General features: G+C 42.2%; 1 protein-coding gene across 9 annotated transcripts in view; it reads left to right on the plus strand.

Annotated features, from left to right (window-relative positions):
• Nucleotides 1-21,239, plus strand: part of OSBPL1A (oxysterol binding protein like 1A) — a 154,500-nt gene that overhangs the window by 128,559 nt on the left and 4,702 nt on the right. For all 9 annotated transcript variants that reach the window (XM_077810342.1, XM_077810341.1, XM_077810343.1 and 6 more), the window contains 10 exons: nt 262-337; nt 4,117-4,251; nt 4,952-5,049; nt 7,148-7,330; nt 8,118-8,225; nt 8,310-8,399; nt 8,675-8,801; nt 14,325-14,441; nt 15,434-15,557; nt 17,358-17,448. In XM_077810342.1, coding sequence (XP_077666468.1) covers nt 262-337; nt 4,117-4,251; nt 4,952-5,049; nt 7,148-7,330; nt 8,118-8,225; nt 8,310-8,399; nt 8,675-8,801; nt 14,325-14,441; nt 15,434-15,557; nt 17,358-17,448 — 1,149 coding nt within the window. The remainder of the gene's footprint in view (nt 1-261; nt 338-4,116; nt 4,252-4,951; nt 5,050-7,147; nt 7,331-8,117; nt 8,226-8,309; nt 8,400-8,674; nt 8,802-14,324; nt 14,442-15,433; nt 15,558-17,357; nt 17,449-21,239) is intronic.

The following is a 21,239-nucleotide window of genomic DNA, read 5'->3' on the forward strand; positions in this document are numbered from 1 at the left end:
AAGGTTTAGGGTATTTATGTCACGTTGTGTGTGTCCTCTAGGGACGCTGATTGAAAGTCACCTAACAATTTTTTAATGAAAGCTCCCAAAAGTTATCGTAACATAAAGAACTTGTGTAGGCCTGTTTTATCAATAAGTCAATTCTGAACGCCTAAGAACTAGAACAATATTAATACATTCTGCAGCCTTGTTCACAACTGAGATTATTTTGATAAGAGATTAATAAAATAAATGTGGTTTGCTTTTTTCCCCCCTCTCTAGAACAAGCTTGCCATCTCCAATGTTTTCCAGGAATGATTTTAGTATTTGGAGTATCTTAAGAAAATGTATTGGAATGGTAGGTAAAATATATAAATTGTGATACAGAAATTAGTGATAAGTTATGGTTGTGGCTATCTCTAAAGAGGACCAAAATGTGAACTGAGAAGCTCACAACCAGAACCAGAAAGACCAAGGATGACTCCATGAGCCAATTTATTCAATAGAGCAAAGGCATTTTCTCTTATTAGTCCTCTGAGGATCCTGTACCATCCAGAGCTCTCCCCAGTCTCCTTTTATACTTATAGTAGAAAACCTTCCAGTTTCACCACAGTACTTCAGATGGGTTAGTGACTAGGTCTGTTTAATCAAATCTGGGAAGCTCTGTGACGGGTCAGCCAGGATCATTCTCGTAGATAAAGATATAACACAATCCCGTGGTTGGAAATTGAAGCTTGATAAATGTAGACTAGAACTAAGGCTTGTCTTCAGTACTGGGGAGAGCGACACTGCTGCAATCAATGCAGTGGGTGTCAATTTAGTGGGTGTAATGAAAACCCACTAAACTGACAGCAGAGTGCTCTCCAGTCAACACCTTACTCTTCTCTGGGAGCTGGAAAGTCAACGGGAGAGTGTCTCCCATTAACACAGCACAGTGAAGACATTGGGGTAAGTCGACCTAAGCTACATTGACTCCAGCTATGTTATTCGCTTACCTGGAGTAGCGTAACTGAGGTCGACTTACCCCCATAGTGAAGACAAGCCCCAAGTCACAAATATTTAATATACATTCAGAAAAGTTCTTTGGCCTCTGTTATACAAGAAGTCAGACTAGATGATCAGTGGTCCTTTCTGGCCTTATCTATAAATTTTAAGCCCACTCCTAGTTAATGGTTAATTGGGAAGGCTTCTTTTCTTTCCATTATGAAACCCCACCATGTAGGCAGGTTCATCTTGGCCGCAGTGATTAGGTTTCACTCTCTAAAGTGCAATGTGCCAAACTGAAAGTTACACAGTTGCCGTACTAAGAGAATCTGCATAGCCACAAGGTGAAAGCACTTTCTGGGAGTAAGTTTTTCCTGTTTATCGGAATTACAATAACTTCAAAAATTTGTTCCCCTTCCATTGCAATCAGAAAACAGACACAATATGCAAGAAACCTACTGAAAGTCCATACAGGAGATAAGATTGCTCAGGAATGTTGTTTTGAACTCCAGAGCACATGGACTTTCACTGAAGCGTTTCAACTTAGAAAGCACTATGATTCTGATCAGATAAGAGTGCAACCTTAAATCTACACAAACGGCTGTTGGCAGCAGGTCTAGCTTGCTCTGCAACGTAGCTCCTCTGTCCTGTTCACAGAAAGACACCTTAAAAGGCTTCTGTGTAATCTGGAAGAAGGAACCAGTTAAAATGAAGCCAGCGCTTTCTTAGGCTTAAACTCTGCTCTGGCAAATGGCTGACAAAGATCTTTGAGACATCTGTTTGTGCTGGTCATGGGTAGGCAGATTTCTCCCTATTCTGTGTTTCCGGAAGAGTAGGAACACCATATTGGAAATAAGTGGTGAATGAGGTTGAGGAAATTGAAGAGCAGGAAAAACTGCATTTGGGGAATAAATGACCATGTACTAAAATGTTACAACACTAAAGGTTTATATTTAAATCTGTCAAAGTATAGGTCTTCTGACTTTTTTACTCTATTCTTTCTATTTTTATTAGACTTAAATACTCTTTGCCAATTTCTTATTTCCTTACTTAATGAGACCCACTCTTACTTGTGAAACTTTGTTTACTACTAAGTCTTATCTAGAATACCACCTTGGAGAGAGAGGGGTTTTAACTTGGATGTTAAGTTTACTTTTGTAGCAATTGAGCAAAATGTTGTTGTTTGTTTATAAATTAATGATTTAATTTAAATTTTTTAAAAGCTTGACTAGTTTAGAAATAAATCATTAGAACTTGGAAGATATTCCTGATTCATTTGGGCCCAAATTTAAACTAAATTTTTAGGTTATATTCATTTTCATGCTGGCTGCCTCAAAACATGGTGTTTTTTCTCTTTTTTGGGGGGGGTGGGGGGGTTAAAGGTTAGTCATTTCTTAGGCCTTGTATACGCTGCCACTTTATAGCTCTGCAACTTTCTTGCTCAGGGGTGTGAAAAAACACACCCCTGAGCGCTACAAGTTTCAGCTCTGTAAAGTGGCAGTATAGACCAAGGGTTCTCAAACTGGGGGTCGGGACCCCTCAGGGGGTCACGAGATTATTATATGGGGGGTCGCCAGCTGTCAGACTCCACCCCAAACCCCACTTTGCCTTCAGCATTTATAGCGGTGTTTAAATAAATTAAAAACACTTTTTTTAATATATAAGGGGGGGTTGCACTCAGAGGCTTGCTATGTGAAAGGGGTCACCAGTACAAAAGTTTGAAAACCACTGGTGTAGACAGTGCACCAGCGCTGAGAGCCGCACACCCAGCACTGGTAGCTACTCCCCTTGTGGGGGTGGTTTTTTGTTTTGCTTTTTTTACAGAGCCGGGAGAGCACAGGTGCCGCCACTACACAGCCACATTAAGCGCTGCCAGTGAAGACATACCCTTAGGTTGCTATCGGAACTGTCTCGAGTTGGTGAATCTTGCCCACGTGCTCAGGGTTCAGCTGATCGCCATGTTTGGGGTCAGGAAGGAATTTTCCTCCAGGGCAGATTGGAAGAGGCCCTGGGGGTTTTTCGCCTTCCTCTGTAGCATGGGGCTCAGGTCGCTTGCTGGAGGATTCTCTGCACCTTGAAGTTTTTAAAACATGTTTTGAGGACCTCAATAGCTCAGACATAGGCGAGAGGTTTATTGCAGGAGTGGGTTAGTGAGATTCTGTAGCCTGCATTGTGCTGGAGGTCAGACTAGATGATCATAATGGTCCCTTCTGACCTTAATATCTAGGAGTCTGAGTTAAAAACAAAAAACCTTCAGATGTTAATTTGCATAGGTTAATATAAAACCTTTTGGCAGCTAACATGAAGACTATCTAGCACAACCATTAAACAGATCCATTAGTGAAAGTAAACCACTTTCTTCTTGCTGAAACTTGACAGCATCCTCTCAGAATTGTATGAAGAATGAGTCTTAGATTGTTGTTCTACAGTGCTATTGCATTAAAGCAAAGTTAAATAAATCCCTTAACTTTTTAACCCTCTAGTGGAGTTTTGTAGTTTGATGGAGTATCTAATCATACCAGTCTGCCCAACAGATGTAACAAATGATGTAAAATAAATTATTGTCTGAACTGGAGATTAAATATTCCAGATTAATTAGGTTGGTCTCTTTTTAAGGCAAGAATGTATAGTTTTCTTTCAAGACTTTACATAACTTATTCCTATTACACACCAGACCTTATTAGCCTTTTTAACCAGGAGATATTTGATAGATCAAGTATGGTTTATTTCAGAAGCTTACTCCTATTGCTTCTCATGCCCGCCATCCCCCTCTCCCCAAAGTTGCCTGTTTCACTAATCAGATGGCCTGTGCCTATTCTAAAAATAGTGTTTCTGAATCTTGGTGTTCTCTTTTGAAAGGCTTTGAAGTCCTGAAAATCCCCTCTTCTATGCCCACCATCTTCCTGATCCTCCTCCCCATTAGGGACTTAGATACACTTCTCTCTCTTTAGCCATCTTCACCAATGCAAGGGAGAGGCTTAGCTTGAGAGATGTGGGTCTCTTCCTTTCAGAAGTTGTTGGCCAGGTCAAGGGATGTTGCACTGCCACTAGGCTTGCGTGACTTATCTCTCTAATAAGCCAATTAAATTCTTGTTACTTAGTTCATTGTGTTTAATCTCTTCAGTTTTAACACAAATTTCTATCCTGTGTCAGGAGCTGTCCAAGATCACTATGCCAGTTATTTTCAATGAGCCGCTGAGCTTCCTACAGCGACTTACAGAATATATGGAACATACATACCTCATCCACCAGGCCAGTTCGCTTTCTGGCACAGTTGAGAGGATGCAGGTACTTTGCTTGTAGTAGTGTCTTAAAATGCTTGTGGTGGTCTGTTTGAACAGGTTGGACTGTGGTACAAATACTTTCAGCTAAGAACATAAGAACGGCCATACGGGGTCAGATCAATGATCCATCTACCCATGTCCTGTCTCTAACAGTGGCCAGTGCCACATGCTTCAGAGGCAGTGAACAGAACGGCAATTCTGAGTGATCCATCTCCTGTCATCCAGTCCCAGCTTCTGCAGTCAGAGGTTTAAGGACACCCAAAGCATGGGGTGACCATCTTGGCTGTTTCTCTTTTTGAACCCTGTTGTACTTTTTGCCTTCACAACATCCACCAGCAATGAGTTCTAAAGGCTGACTGTGCATTGTGTGAAGAAGTTACATAATTTTGTTTTAAATCTGCTGCCTGTTAAACCTTCTGTTGCAGAGGAGAGATGCTGTAATCTGGTGCACATGGAACTGCTTTACTAGTTCTGTTAGCTAGGGTAAAGGCTTTAATATTTCTGAGCTTTTTGCAAAACTATTATGGTTTGTTGTACTCTTTCCAAAACTTGCCAGGCCCATCTGGGAGGCAATTTTTATGCCAAAGACAGAATAAATTTAACAGAGAAAGATGAAGTGCAATAGAAGAATTTTATGTTTTAAGTAGAAGTGTCAAAGGGAACTCCAAAAGGTGGATGATATATGTTAATATTCTGTTGAACAGTGTGTAGCTGCATTTGCTGTGTCTGCTGTTGCCTCACAGTGGGAACGTACAGGAAAACCGTTCAACCCACTTCTTGGAGAGACGTACGAATTAGTCAGGTAACAAATAGAAACTGCATTTAAGACCAAAGTGTGTGTTATGGAATTTGTGGGTTTATGTAACACGTTGTATGGCTTGAGAATTGCTTTGTGTTTGAAATGGGCTGCATTGTAGGAGTAACTGTTACAAGTGTTCACAGTGCAGGTTGTCAGCGTTTCTGTTGTTACTTCCTCTTTATGGGAGTCTAACTTGCCTGTAAAAATTGCTCTGGGTTGAAAAGTTGTGAAAGTGTCTTTTTTTTTACTTGAAAGCAGCCTTAATATAATCTAAGTGATCAGAAAAATATCTGTTTTTTAGTGTATAAACCTAGGTTTCAGATCTATACTAAAAAAAAAGACTTACCATGTAAACACACATTGCCTGAAAAGCGATTTGTCTGTTGTGCAAATGTCCTTTAAACTGTTACACAAACTCAGGTAATATATACAAACAATTTATTTTTTAGTTCTTAATGAAAAAAGAAGACCCTTCTGTTTTGGGTCGCTCTTGCCGACCCATTACGTTGGGGTCTCATCAGTCAGATACATAATGTGGATGCTGCAGTGTGTCGTCAAAAATTTTGTCATTTAAAAATAGTTAAGCCTGTTAGTATTTCTGTTGAACTTGTCTGGTGGGCGGGCGAGAGAGAGAGAGAGAGACTCCGTGGCATTGCTGCAATGGTGCACGTGGTGCAGTCGCGCCAGAGCCCTGGCAGTTATGGGGACCCGACCACTAGCAGATGCTGCTGCTGGTGGCAGTACTGATGCAGGTGGCACTGCCCAATGTGCTGTTCTGTTGCCCACCCTGCCCTGCAGAGGACCTGGCTGCTGATACCCCCGTCCCAAGCTTGTGCAGGAGCCTGAGTCATGTGGGGTGCATGCACTGTGCTGCAAGGGTGCACAGCTACCCACGCTCAGGCACTGAGCTGCCCCTGCCGGCACTAATGCAGGGCCAGGACATAGGGTGCAGACGAGGAGGAGCCCAAGGGAGTGGGTGAGGGAGAGGCTGGTGATGGGAACAGGCAGCCAGGAGGAGTGGGGTGGGGTTCAGGGATGAAGATGAGGGAGCTGGCAGAGTGGCAGTAGGGACTAGCAGGGGTGTGGGAGCAGAACACCTTGTGGTAGGGAAGAGGAAACAGGTGGCAGCAGCAGGGCACAGGGATGTGGTGGGGTGAACCTAGGCACTGCAGCACAAAGTGGGGGCTATGGATGTGTGGGGAAGTGGAGACAGAGCTGCCAGCACAGGAAGAATTGGGGGTGGGGGTCTGAGCTGCAGTGTTAGGGATGTGGGAGCCCTTTTCCTGTGACTTGCATCCCAGCAGACCCTCCTTGTGTGTGTTGAATCCCTACTTCAAGGGGAAGCACCTAGTACAGTGCAAGGAACGCAAAGTGTATCGAAAGGCTCCTTGACCTGCTGCTCTAATGGTCATGGGAGGATAATATGCTGGAGATGCTAATCTATTTTTCCATTTAAAAGTACCTCTTGATTCTTCAGAAGCTTTCTCCCTCTAATTCAGATCCTTAAAATTTCCAGACCATGTATTCAGGGTGGGAACAAACATTCCCTGTTGCAAACATTCTTCCTTGACTTTTGGACTTTTTAGTATTAGGGGTCATAGTAGAAACATCTCCTCTATTCCTGTAACTTTTTGATCTAGTTTGCATAACTAGTTTAGGAGTTCAATTTGAAGTTCCTTTCTCCCTCTCTTCTTGAAACTTCATTTTAAACTAGGCAGGAGCTGTGGGATGGAAGGACCGGACTGAGGCTATGGGAAAGTTAGAAAGGCGTTGGAGAGCTGAATTGGGGCGTTGTGGGAGCTGGACGGAGTGGATTTCAGAATCAGGAAGAGATCCCCTAACTTATCTTGCACCAGGGCCCTCTGGGGTCTTGCAGTATCACAGAGAGAGATCTGTGTTGCAGTGAGTGTTTCTAAACTAATCAGTGGCTTAAATATCTAGATCCATACATAATTGCTATAACTTTAATTTTGTTTCAGAATGGGTAAAGGAAATTATTTCACTATAGTACCAGTTGTATCAGTGAAACTCACAAAATTTGCATTTCAGAGAACTGCGGAGAACAGTGATCCTGAAAACTTTATTTTTATTTTATTTTTAGAGATGATCTTGGGTTTAGACTCCTTTCAGAACAAGTTAGTCATCACCCACCAGTCAGTGCTTTCTATGCTGAAGGCGTGAATAACGATTTTGTGTTTCATGGCTCAATCTATCCTAAACTCAAGTTCTGGGGCAAGAGTGTGGAAGCAGAACCTAAAGGGACTATAACTCTGGAACTTCTTGAGTAAGTTGGCCAGATTACTATATTAGACTTTAGTTTTGAGGCTGTGCAGAATAAAGGCTTATATACTAGTCTCCAGTGCTGTAAGATGACTTTTAATCTATCCACTATTTCATATAGATAAAGCAGACAGTCTTTTTTATGCAGTTTGCAGATTTCCTGCTTTTATGGCTCCTTACAATAATTTATGACACACCCGAATGCTTGTTAACCCTTATTGCCCACTTCATTTTTAAAGGTCTCCTACAGCATGTCTGACCACTTATGCTTAACAATGTGTCCTGCTTTGTATTTGCCTTGGACGCTCCAGTTGCCTTCTCCAGACCTGAGGAAATGCTCTGTGAAGTTGAAAAGCTTGTCCCTTCCATTGGAAATTGGTCCAATAAGATATTACCTTACTTATCTTGTCTCTCTCATATCCTGGGACCAAAATGGCTTGAACACCATTCCAAACAATTGTACAGTTCACTGGCACCCCTGAATTGTATAGGTTTCAGGTAATTAAGGCCTTAATCCCGCAAACACTTATGCGTGCTTAACTTGACTACTGTAAGTAGTCCTATTGATTTGCCAGTAATAGATGCACTGAAGCTGCCATGCTAAGCAGTTAACAAAATCAAGCAGTGGTTCCTGCTTTTGCCACACCAAGATGGCTGGTGCATCTTGTTTCCTTGATTTGCTGCCAGTAACTAATAGAGTTCCAGAGCCAGATACTTGCTGTAGAGTCACTCAGGTATATTGTTGAAAGGTGTGATTATGCCAGCAGTTGTTTTTCCATTTGTTTTTTCAGACACGATGAAGCCTACACCTGGACAAATCCTACTTGCTGTGTGCATAATATTATTGTGGGTAAACTTTGGATTGAGCAGTATGGAAATGTAGAAATAACTAATCACAAGTAAGCTGGAACATGACTTGTTAGTTTACTACGTTTTTAAACAAATTATTGCAAAGTAATTTGAGCTAAATGTTTCTTCCTTAGAACTGGTGAGAAGTGTGTATTAAACTTCAAACCATGTGGGCTTTTTGGGAAGGAGTTACACAAAGTTGAAGGCTACATTCAAGACAAAAGGTAAAAATCCTGTCTTCGTTAGACCTACTGTTTAATAAAATGCTACTTAAATTTCTAATAAAGATATATGTGAGAACTGTTGGAATTAAATACTGTTACAATATACTGTGCCAATGGCGGGGGTGTGTGTATCTTGTTAGTAACTATAATGTACAGTAAGATGGGGATTCAGTCTTAAATCTGTTCTTAGAATCCTTTCTCATAATATTAAAATCTGAAAACACTAACTTCATAACTTGTTTAAGCTCTTCCTAAAATTAGTCCTTTTTTTACAGCAAAAAGAAAGTTTGTGCGCTCTATGGGAAATGGACTGAGTGCTTGTACAGTGTTGACCCAGCTACATTCGAAGCTTACAAAAAAAATGACAAGAAAAATACAGAAGAGAAGAAAAACAGTAAACAGGTATTAGACATGTAAAGAGGTGGTGTCTGAAAGGCACAATAGAACTCTTAGCAGTCTAAGGTGCCTTTAGGCTTGTTACTGTTTTGTACTTTTTCGTTTGACTTTTTCTTAGTAAGATTCAAAGAGGGTTTGGACACGTATTATATGGATTAATTATAATAATTCTGGCTATTATCCAAACAGTTTTGGAAGGGTTAAAATCCTTGTGCTTCAGGGTTTAAGACAATATCTAATTATTAAGGGTTAACATGAAACTTTCATGAGAGCAGATTTCCCCACATCTGCCTATTATTGGGTTCTTTCACCCTCCTCTGGAGTAACCAGGTAGGATAGGGGACTAGAGGGACCATAGGTCTGATCTAGTATGGGAACTCCAGCCTGATGCTTTTCAGGCCTGTAAGCAGGATAGATGAGGGTCTGTTCAGAAGGATTTCATAACTTGGAGGAATGTCATATTCTGAAGGTTTTGCAAAGATTTTTACAGTCTGCACTGTCCAGGAAATCTTACTCTTTGTGTTTCTGTAAACCATTATGTTACTCCTTAACAATTCTTTCAATAGAAACATGCTCTTTTAAACCAATGACCGTGAAGGTTCTTGTAGTAATTATACATACATGCCACCGTTCATCTTAAATGACAAGAGAACATTTTTACTAAAAATCTGAGAACCCCTCCATGCCATCGAAGATCACCATGCTTGTTTTACTCCTTTGCCCTGTTAGATTCTAACTACTCTAAAGGCAAGTATGCCTGTGTAGATTTACATTATTGCTGCACAGGAGAGCTCTAAAGCTCAGGGGATTACCACCCTCTCTTTGAGGCTGCATCTCTGAGCCTCTGGGAGGAGGAGGAGAAAAGAAAAATATACCCTGCACACTTGTTATCATCCACCTACTTGTTTGTTTTCCCTTGCAGTACTGAAGATTACTATGAATGAAGTAGTTTTGTGTACGAAGCTCAAGCTTCAGGTTACTTTTGGTTTCTCATGGGCTTTTAGTTAGTAAAATATACTTGCCTACTTTGCCTTTTCATCATTTAATTAAGAGAATTTTATACACCATTTCACTGAATCTGCTAGTCAGAATTTTATTCCATTCTCTATAGCTAACTTTTGAGTGTCTTTTTCCCTCCACTTCTCTGACTGGAAGAGACTCTTTGACATCCAGATCAGATATCCAGTCTGTCTGATCTTGGGAGTTGGCACAATAACTTAAAATGCAAAATCTGCTGAAAAATGTTAATTAAAACTACAACTGCTTTGAAAATTGGCAAATGAAACTAGACAAAGAATCTAGTGAAAACATGTTTTTCTGACAGTGTCTTAGAGCTGTCAGGACTCTAAGAGAAGCATCGTCTTTCTTTTTATTTTTTGAAAAAAAGCATGCACAAATAGCATCCTGGAAGGTGCCACTTGGGTGCCCCTGAGAACCCCCCACTCAGTCACTGCCTAACTCTGTAGGTGCCTAAATTCCCTAGATGCTGAAGTTTCCAGTAATAGAGTCCCCTAGACACCTATGTTTCTGCCAGTGCCATTCAAAAAGTCAACTAAGTCCTGATGCTGCCAAGCAGTTCAGTGCCCTAGCTCATGTCTAAGACTTGGCAGGGTTTTTGAACTGGGCTTTCCCCCATTCTCTCGCCTGCAGAGCCCAATCCAGTAGGTGTGCTTGGAGCACTCCTAAACCACACAAAAGATAGTCAGGAATGAACACATAAATATAACAAGGTTCACCAACTGATAGTTATAGTCTTTCACACACCAGGTGAGTGCCTAAATCACCAAGTTATGGGATATTCTGATGTGGGATTCTGTCTCTCCTGTTGAAGCTGTTCCATTTTGTATAAATTGAATAGTCTTTGGGCCAGAGAGTGTGACCATATAGGGCGCGCTCCTGGGAGAAAGGAGATCTGGGTTGCAGTCCTTCCCCAAATTAGTCAGAGCAGGGATTTGAAAACAGGTCTCCCATGTCCCAAGTGAGTTCCCTAACCATTGGGCTACTAGCTAAAATAGGGCTCTCTCTCATGTGCTGGTTTTTTGCAACATGACTAACTTTGCTTAGGCTCCTAACTCTATGAGTGGGTTTGGTACTAGTCAATCTATTAATTAATGAATTGGATAATGCAATGGAGAGTGTGCTTATAAAACTTGCAGATGAAGCTACGCTGGGATGGGTTGCTAACACATTGGAGGACAGGATTAAAATTCAAAATAACCTTGACAAACTGGAGAACTGGTCTGAGACCAACAGGATGAAATTCACTAAGACAAGTGCAAAGTACTTCATTTAGGAAGGAAAAGTCAAATGCACAAATACAAAAAGGGGAATAACTGGCTAGGTGCCCCCTCTGTATTAAAGATGGGGGCAACTGCAGTCAGCTTTCTTGTGTGTGCTGGTTGCAGTCCTCAGGTAAGATAAGTGAAGTCTGGACACTACTGAATTTAGGGATCCTGGAAGCCTAAAGAAAGTGAAGCTAGAGTGATATTTTAACAGTCTGGAAAGTTTTTAATGTCATTAATATACGGAATAGTGACGGGTATGTTATTCCAGTGGTTTTCAACCTTTCCAGACTACTGTACCCCTTTCAGGAGACTGATTTGTCTTATGTACCCAGAGTTTCACTTCAGTTAACTACACCTCTACCCCAATATAACGCGGTCCTCGGGAACCAAAAAATCTTACCATCTTATAGGTGAGACTGTGTTATATCAGGGTAGGGAGAGGAACCACTCCCTGCCCCAGCTCACCTCCACCGCCTTCCCCCTCCCTTGAGCATGCCTCCACCGCTCTGCTTCTCCCTCCCTCCCTCCCTTCCAGGCTTACCGCACCAATCAGCTGTTTGGCGTGGGAAGCCTAAAAGGGAGGGGGTGGGAGAAGTAGAGCGTTGGCAGTGTGCTCAGGGGAGGAGGCAGAGTGGAGGTGAGCTGGGGCGGGGAGCAGCTCCTCTGTGCCCCCCCTCGCTTGCTGCGGCCCCCAACTCACCTCCACTCCACCTCCTCCCATGAGCACACAGCAGCTCTGCTTCTCCCTCCCTCCCAGGCTTGCCGTGCCAATCAGCTGAGCAAGAGCTTGAGCTGATTGACGCGGCAAGCCTGGGTGGGAGGAGAAGTGGAGCTGCGGTGCGCTCGTGGGAGGAGGCGAAGGCGAGCTGGGGCGGAGCGGGGCTGCAGCAAGTAAGGGGGGGCTCAGAGGAACCGCTTGCAGTAATATGAATTCGGACATAACACAGTAAAGCAGCCCCGCTCCTCGGAGCGCTGCTGTACCGTGTTATATCCAAATTCACGTTATGTCGGACCGCATTATATTGGGGTAGAGGTGTACTTGCTTACAAAATCAGACATAAAAATACAAAAGTGTCACAGCACATTATTACAGACAAATTGCTGACTTTTTCTCATTTTACCATATAATTATAAAATAAATTGATTGGAATATAAATACTGTGATACTTGAGCCTGTTTTTCATTTGTGATCCTCCTCTGAAGCCAGAGCCCTGAGTGGTGTGCCTAAAGCTTAACCCCTGCCACCTAGGGCTGAAGCATGTAATTTAGCCCCTGTGGCATGGGGCTCTGGGCTACTGCCCTGCACTTGCAACCCTCCTAAACCCATCTTGCAACCGCCAGATGAGTTGAGTACCTCTGGAAAGACTTCTGCATGCCCTCAGGGGTATGTGTACCTCTGGTTAAGAAACACTGCGCTGTTCAATTCTATGCATCAATTGAGGATGTCCAGGGAACTGCTGAGAACAGCTGAAATGTGCTTCTAGTTTGTAGTCACTCTTCATTGTAACTTGGGTAATGTGTATGTACATATTGAAACACAATCTGAAACACACAACCAACTATTTACAAGCTTCCATGGAACAGTAAAATTTATAAAAGGTCTGGTGCCTTGTTTATGGATTAGTTTGTTATTCATGCAGGGCTTCTTTCTTTCGATCTGGTAGCATTTTACCTCAATTTCTTTGTCATTCTGTTCTGCAAGGGATACTGACAACTCTTTGGAAATCAGTGTGTTAGCACAGCCCAGGAATATCCAACTGAGAGCTGCATTGGCAGCAGCCAAGGGAGTAAATCTACTATGCATGACATTCTGGTTACTTTGCAGCCATCTTAAATATTGAAAACACCAGACCAAAATAATCTCATTACTAAACCAAGTTTTAATAGTTTGGCTTGGTGGCATGGATGGACCCCAGTCATGTCAGAAGGGTTCAAAACCATACACTAGCTTAAGTTTCTCTGAGTGCTAAAATGCAGATACAGCAAATGGCCTTGTCCATGCTGCCTAGCCTAACCCTCATAGAACCAAGTTCATTCACAACAGGGCTTAGACTGTGCTTATGCATAACTGGAAATTGTGTTCATTGTGTTCATCTGTCTGCTTAGATTTCTACTAAACAATCTCTAAAGATCTCTAAAGCTTTTCCCATGCTGCGGTGGAATCATATTTTATCTAGAACTAACCTATAAACTAACATGCTGGGACAAAAATTGTCATCCAGTAGCTCAGCATAACACGTTATGGTTTAGTCTAGTATAGGGACTGACCAAGCTGTTTGCCCTGTTGTGACTGAGCTGTTACCAAACCCTGCCAACAGCTTGGGACTTCAGGTTTATAGTATAATTTAAGGACACTGGTTAATGTGTGTTTCAGTTCTGACTAAGCTGCTAGACCAAAGCACCTTTTTAACCAGTTGGAGAACAGTCTACCCCTATCATTACCCTCTACTACTCTAGCTAATTTGGATGGAAACTTAAGCAGTATTCCCAGAAATGTATTAACTATGGTACACCACTGTCATCCTAGCCAGTGTGCATCAACCTTGACAGTTCAGTCAGCCTTCTAGATTAGGTAGTCTATTCTCAGAAGAGCATTTGTTTAATGTGTTTCATGTTTTCACTGTTGACGACATAATGTCAACGGAACCGAAGACCTCACTTGCTGAACAGCAATAATACAGCAGTTACACATACACAGACTGTAGGATGCATGTTTCCTTAATGTAGGAGAAAAAAGAAAAGGTGGTCTGCACTTTCAGCATAAATAAAACCAAAATTGATTTATATTGTAAGGGGGAGGGGGGGGAAATCCCTAACATGAGTGTTCTCTGTGGTGCTGAGAAAAAATAGTAACTTCAAAATGTGGATTTGAAAGCACTTATTTCTCAGTAGCTGCACGCTGAAGGAATAAATAAATGTAAAAAAAAAAAGAACTATTGGCAGAACTGTCTAAATAGAATGGCTTTTGTTTTTAATTTCTTTGAGGAGCTGATGGCTCTTCTAATCTTGACATGCATCTAGAAAAGCCAGTGGGTGTTAAAATGATGACGTAAGCTTAGGGGGCAAAATAAGTATTGGGGCAGTGAATGTGTGTTCTGTGATGGCATGTTTCATGCCTTTTTATGTCTTTAGTCTCATTTCACTGTAGCTTCTGTGTAGGACTGTTCTATGGTTTGTGTTTAAGATTATTTAAACAAACAGCCTGTGACTCAGCTAAATTTTCTTGTATCTGTGCTGCTTATAGGTGGGCAATTCTGAAGAACCAGATGAGATGCCTTTGCCAGATTCTGAAAGTGTGCATGTTGTTCCTGGAAGTATTTTACTCTGGAGGATAGCTCCAAGACCTCCAAATTCAGTTCAGGTTAGCCAGGGCTCTGCTTAAATGTTTGGTGCTTTGACAATTTGTTGTTAAACTGTAAAATGTACAGTGAACATCTTAGTCACTGAATTCCCTTGCTCGTGATGCAGTGATTAAAATAACTTTCCAGGAAAATCAATTTTGCTGCAATGATCTTGAACTTTCCCAACACAAACTGTAATGAGCTATGTAATGTGGAATTGAATATGTAGGCCTCCTGTTGTGGATGGACAGACCAGCATGCACGCATGGCTTCTTTCTAGCTTAGCTTAACTTCTTCTCCACAGAATCACTGATTATGATGAATTAGGCAATCGCTCTACTTAGCGGTGGCCTGGAGAATTCACTATCCCACTCTGTTGCCACTTAAGTACTGCCATCCATTTGGGAGGCAGGTTTAGTGCAGGACAGCCAGTGCATGAGACATTTCATCAGAGGTGTCCATAGAGGAGCAGAGTCTGCAAAAGCTATGTAAGACAAACCATGGAGTACAAGAACCCATAAGTCAGAGGAAGGCTACATAACGTGAGTGGGTGTATGAAGATCTACTGAGCTGGACAGACAGCTGAGCAGGACAGATGAGTAGATGTATAGCTAGAGAGATTTGGAAGCAGAAAAAGAAAATAGGGCAGGGTGGTCATGTAGGTGCATATAGGGAGAAGGGTAGGTTGCTTTAGTAGAGTCAGTAAGGAAAACCCCTGGAGGATGAATAAGGACAAAGAGGTTGTTTCTCCCTCCCTCTGTTTGGCTAGTCAGATCTCATTCTAATTAGACATGAGCATAAAGGTTCACCCAGTTATACCTGGCACATTTTCACCCTGCTAGCATCTTCACATTACTACTGTATAATACCTCAGCAATCAGAAAGTGGCTATGGTTGTATGTTACTATGTATCGGTGCTCTTTTGATTTTTGAAAAGCTCTTTTTATACGTGAAGACTCTTAGCAGCCAAAACTTTCAGAACACAATCCTTTAATTTTTTTCTCTCTTTCAGATGTACAATTTCACTAGCTTTGCTATGGCTTTGAATGAATTGGATAAAGAAATGGAGAGTGTTGTTCCTAAAACTGACTGCCGGTTACGGCCAGATATCCGAGCGATGGAAAATGGTGAAATAGGTAACTTTAAAAAATAAAAATACAAAATAACTTGTCAAAGTTGAAAGAGTCGTGGGAACTCCACCTGAAAGGTTACAGATACTGCCTTAAGCAATAAAAAGCCATCTTTACCGATAAGCTGCTTTATTTTTCTTTGGTGGTGGTGGAACATGCCTTTGAAATATATCCTTGTAGAGGTGAGGTGAAAATATGCTTAAATGTATAAGCTTTATGCCAGGCATGTTACCCATTCTTTCATTATTAGCATTAATTTTTTTTTTTTTAATTTATCAGAGTGACAAGACTGAGGCCAGATAGAAGGCACAGAGTGCTGCCTTGTCAAGCTTTTTAATTGGACCTTTTATGAAGGGCAATAGCAAAGTTGTGAAGTTTGCCATGATGTTTAGAACTTGCCGCTGTACAAAGTCTTTCTTTATTCCACTATAAAATAGTCTTTCTTTACATCAACTAATCCAAAATACCAATTTCAGTAATGTGATTGAAACTGCTGAAGTTAAGCTTTCCCCTCAAAAGAAGTGCATGCTCGCTTTAAAATTATTCACAGCAAAAGGGTGAGGAAAAAAATAGACTTCATTAGGAAGAAACAAACAATTCCTCTGAAAGTCTAAGTGAAACTAGTACAAATTGCATGTGTCTCTTAATCTAGAAGTGTCTAAGATGCCTATCACCATGGTGTCAGTGCAGTGTTTACTGATGATTGTATAGTGAGGAGCATGGTTTGGTGCTCGATACTCTGAGTTGTAACATTTATATGTATGAAAGCAGCGTGGCCTGGAGGACGGAACTCGGGGACTAAAGACTTGGGTTCTATTCCCAGCTGTGTCACTGGCCTGGAGGGCGACCATGGGAAAGTTACTTCACCTCTGTGCCTCTGTCTATGCACCTGTAAAATGAGGATAACACTTTTTCACCTGCTTTAAGCACTTCGAGATCTATGGATTATATAGCAGCTGGGCATTGTGATGCTGTGGTACTGAGGAGTTCTCAAAGATCAGTAATGAGATCTTTTGAGGCTTTTAAAAATACACTGTCGACAAGTTGCTTCCTTTGACCTGTCTGATCAGTCTCTACCTTTCCCTGTAAATTGGATTATTCTGTGGCTAGTGGAAGTGACTCATACTATATTGCATCCATATTTACCAAAGTATTTAGTATTGCATTCTTAATTTACAGAATGTACTAACATTGAGTGATCTATCAATATCTGCAAGCTGTGTAGTGGTGGTAGTATCTGTTTCTGCTCAGCTGTCATACTGCCATATGCTGAGTGCTGCGATAAGCCAGTGGAGCTGGAGAAATTAGAGAGGCTGTAAATCAGGAGAATCACTTTGGTAACGGTTTTAAACTCTGATCATTTGAAGATCCAAATATGAAGCAACTTGACAGAGATCACACAAACTTGTGACACAAGTGGGGATTGAATCCAGATCTTAATTCAGTCCAGTAATCATTTTCTCTTCTGAAGGGAATCATAAAGCCCCTCTTCTCAAGAACTGGAACAAATTCTCAGGTTCCTTAGGTCATGGCTCAACCCACAGTTTGGGTGTACAGCAAGACCCATCTTTGATTAATCAATCTGACTGGCAGAGCTTGTCCTCTAGTTGGCCTTACTTCTAAAACAGAAATGCTTCTCCTAATATTGCCTCTGTGCTTTGCGGGGTGTGCTCTTTAAAGGAGGCTTTTAAAACTGGCATGATCTGACTAAATTAGTGTTGGAAACAAGTTGAGTCTTTAACAGGGGCTTCAATAAAAGTGATCAGGAAACTAAGATTTTTTTTTTCAACTTCTGTTCCTTTTCAGATCTAGCGAGTGAAGAGAAAAAAAGGCTAGAAGAGAAACAAAGGGCTGTCCGCAAAAACCGGTCCAAGTCAGAGGAAGACTGGAAAACAAGGTCAGTGCATTTGACAAAGTTACTGGCTGTTCAGATTAGGTGTCTGTCCACACACAGGTTATTCTCAATCACCGGAAGAGTTGATGACCTCTTCAGCTCTGCTGCTACTATCCTATTTGAGATCTTGGTCAGAGTATTTGTCATGCCTGATTTAGTGAGGAATGTACTGGGCTCACTATAACATCAGCCCTGTTTCATTTTCCCACTAACCCCCCACCAGTCTCTAAACAGCCTGTCATGCCTGCTGAGCTTCACTTGTTCCATCAAGAACACAGCTATTGCCACTGACGTCCGCTCCCTGTGACACGTGCAGTCTGTGATGCTGTACAACTGACCAATACACGTGTGCTCTGCCCTACAATAGAAGAGATTCTGGTTTGATTTGATCTCCCTACGCAATCAGTAGATGAAAATAGTAGAGGAGACCATGTGCTTGGCCCCAGAGAGAAGGGAGCTCTTCTCTTTGTAATGATTCCTCCAGTTAACTATTGAGTTATGTATCTTCACATCCATGACTCCCTAAAAACCACGCAGTTTTATTCCTGTGGGTGCACATCGGTGCCAAAAACTAACCAAAGGATTATTCCTTTTCCAAGGACTATATTGGTAAGCAATCAAGCATATTTATTTAAAACACTACTCACATTACCCAGCCTATGACCGGTTTTGCTTCCTCCAAGTTGGCACAATATGCTGCCTGGTCCATGTTCCTGACTATTGCAGCTGTTTATGATCTAGCTAATGTCACAACTGGAAGGGCTGGGGAAAAATTCTGAATGAGAGCTGAGATTTCATAACTCTTTTCCCTCCCACCACCTCAAGAAAGACTTTGCAACCTATCTTGGCCATGATTCCTAGGTGTTGAACTGTTTGTGTGACCTTAAAGTTTTCTTGTTAATAGTCTCTCCCGACCTCGTGTGTCCTCTCGGAAAGCCAATCATTTTGAATGGCATAAGCCTGTGTGAATAGTAGATGCGTGACCATAAAACTTTACCACAATTTGTGAGCCAATTATGCAGATTATATAAACAAAACTTTGAAACTTGAAGTTCCGTCTGTCAAGATCTGTCATTCTGCTAGATTTTTTCCAACTTTGCTTAAAAGCCACTTCAGTAACACATCTAACTCTATGTACACGTGCTCTTGAATTCCTCACTGAATAAAGAACAGCTTTAGAAAGTGTTCTGTTGGTTCTCCTTGCTCTCCCAGTGTCTTTTAGGTTCTATTATACAGACAGATTGTAATTGAAATCTTAAGCCTTCTGTTTCTAAATTTAAATTTTAGTAGTTTTAACTGAGAGTTCTGTGATCTACATAATACATAGGTCCCTCATAACGATACTTGGGCTCCCAGCATTTGACATTAAAACCCTTTAGTCCAATAACTTACCACCACCCTGCTGTAGGTAGGGGATATGGGAAAGCAGAAGGGTATTGGAGCATTTATTTATCCATTTGACTTTCCCTGATCTTTTTGGGGTTGCACATGAACCATAATGTGGTAGAGAACATGGAGTCTAAGTGCCACCCACTGACTCACCCTTCTCTCCAGCGTTTCACGTATTCGTCTTGTTACCCTATTGCCAACTAAACCTAGTTGCAAGTCGTTAGAATCTTTATAAATTAGTAAAATAGAGCTCCAGTTCTGCAGACCCCCCAAATTCCTTCCCCTCCAAGACTGTGAATGTATCCTACTCTTCATCTGGATATTTAGAGCCTTAAAAACAAGCTACATGGCACTGTACGGAACACCGTTTTAACGGAGGAGTCAGAGCTGCCACCTGGAATAAGATGAACCTACTAATGGCTAAACAAGATAAGAATTTAAACCCACACAGGATGTCTTCAAAGCAAAAAATAAAAGCAAACTTTTATCTCTGGACTCGGTCAACACATGCTACAAAGTCGTAGTGTTGTGCACTGTCTCCTTTTGTTTCTCCTAAATTCATCTCTTTTTTTTTTTTAATACACGTTGTAGGAAGGATGTAAGTGCTATTCAATGTTCTTCATGCTTGAGTCTAGGAAGCCATTGAAAAGCTTTGGCAATACCATTCTTCAGCTTGTTTGATAGTGGAAGTTACTCTCCTGAAGCACTAAGTGCTACGATAACTCAGGGCCACTTTACAAATAATTTGAAGGGGCACCTGCTGTGCTGTGCCAACACTTCGTTACCAATCAGATGACTGTATAGTCTGTTTTATCGGGCTTTGAGCAGCTCTCATCCTTCTGGATTAGAAGATTAAAGTGCCTATCACCCCTTGAATTTGAAAACTGATGCCAGCTTCAAAAGCACTGCAGCATGAAGTATAATGAGACTCCTCAGTATCGGCAATTTTCCCCTACTTCCAGACTTGAAGACCTGGGATAGTAAACCTGCTGGTTATTTGTTGCAGAGAACTAAGTGCCTGTTAAAATAAACCTAAAATACTCTGGCAGTGGGGTGGAATTTCCTCTGTGCTAAGATTCCTGTACACTAACAACCTTCTTGTCCTCCCTGTTCGTTCTTCTCTCCTCCATGACCCCTCTGGTGTCCAACAGCATGCCACCTTCGGTGTAATGACTGGAATTTGAAGCTCCACCGTGGCCCTCAATGGTCCACAGCCACTATTCTAGCCTTTCTTCTGATGTCAAGGAAGGGTATATCTAAGGCAGGAGTCGGCAACCTATGGCACGTGTGCCAAAGACGGCACGCCAGCAGACTTTTTTTTTTAATGGCACGCTGCTGCCTGCCGGGTCCCAGCTGCCGGCCCCACTCAGCACCCACTTCCGAACCCAGGCCAGGACCCTGGCAGGCAGCAGCGTGCCATTAAAAATCCTGCCCTACACCCCAACCTGCTCCTTCACCCCCAGCCCTATGTTCAGTGCAGTCCCACCCTCAGCTCAGTGCAGAAAGAGAGGAAGAGAATGGGCTAGAACCAGGGAGAAGGTAGGTATCTACTCTATGTGGGCAGGGCCGGGATCCCAGACCGGCAGCAGGCTGAGCTGGGCTGGCAGCCGGGACACTGGCTGGTAGGAGCTGGTGGACGGAACCCTGACTGGCAGTGTGCTGAGTGGAAGTGGGCTAAGCCACTCAGCCCACTGCTGGTCTGGGGTCCTGGCCGCCAGCCCTGCTCAGCCTGCTGCTGGTCTGGGGTTCTGACTGCCAGCCGGAGCCCGGCCGCAGGCCCCGCTCAGCCTGCTGCCGGCCTAGGTGAACAGAACCCCAGGCTGGCAGCGGGCTGAGCGGGACGGCGGCGTAAGATCAGCATTTTAATTTAATTTAAGCTTCTTAAACATTTTGAAAACCTTGTTTACTTTACATACCACAATAGTTATATAATATATAGACTTATAGAGAGAGACCTTGTAAAAAACGTTAAAATGTATTACTGGCACGTGAAACCTTAAATTAAAATGAATAAATGAAGACTCGGCACACCACTTCTGAAAGGTTGCTGACCCCTGATCTAAGGTGTGGAGTGGACAGCTGAAGTCCAGCTGCAGGAATATGAAGCCTAAAACTCAGCCCACTGCACTTTCCCTACTCCTCATTTCAGTTATTTTATTTCCAGTCCTTCCCTGCCATTGAACCCCAGTTTGCCTTGGGCACGAATAACTTATTCTGCAGTTGTTTTCAAATCTCTCATTAGTTTTGCACTCAGTACTGGGATTTATTTTACAGTAGTTGTGCAAAACAGGACAGCAAAAGAAACGTGAGGGAACCTGGGAAGCAATAGGATGAGAGGATTTAAATCCCCATCCCATAGAGAAAAAGGGAATTAAGAGAGTAAAGAATTTGCAACGTGGTTCAGA

Source organism: Eretmochelys imbricata, chromosome 2, assembly GCF_965152235.1.
Source record: "Eretmochelys imbricata isolate rEreImb1 chromosome 2, rEreImb1.hap1, whole genome shotgun sequence".
NCBI lineage: Eukaryota > Metazoa > Chordata > Testudines > Cheloniidae > Eretmochelys > Eretmochelys imbricata.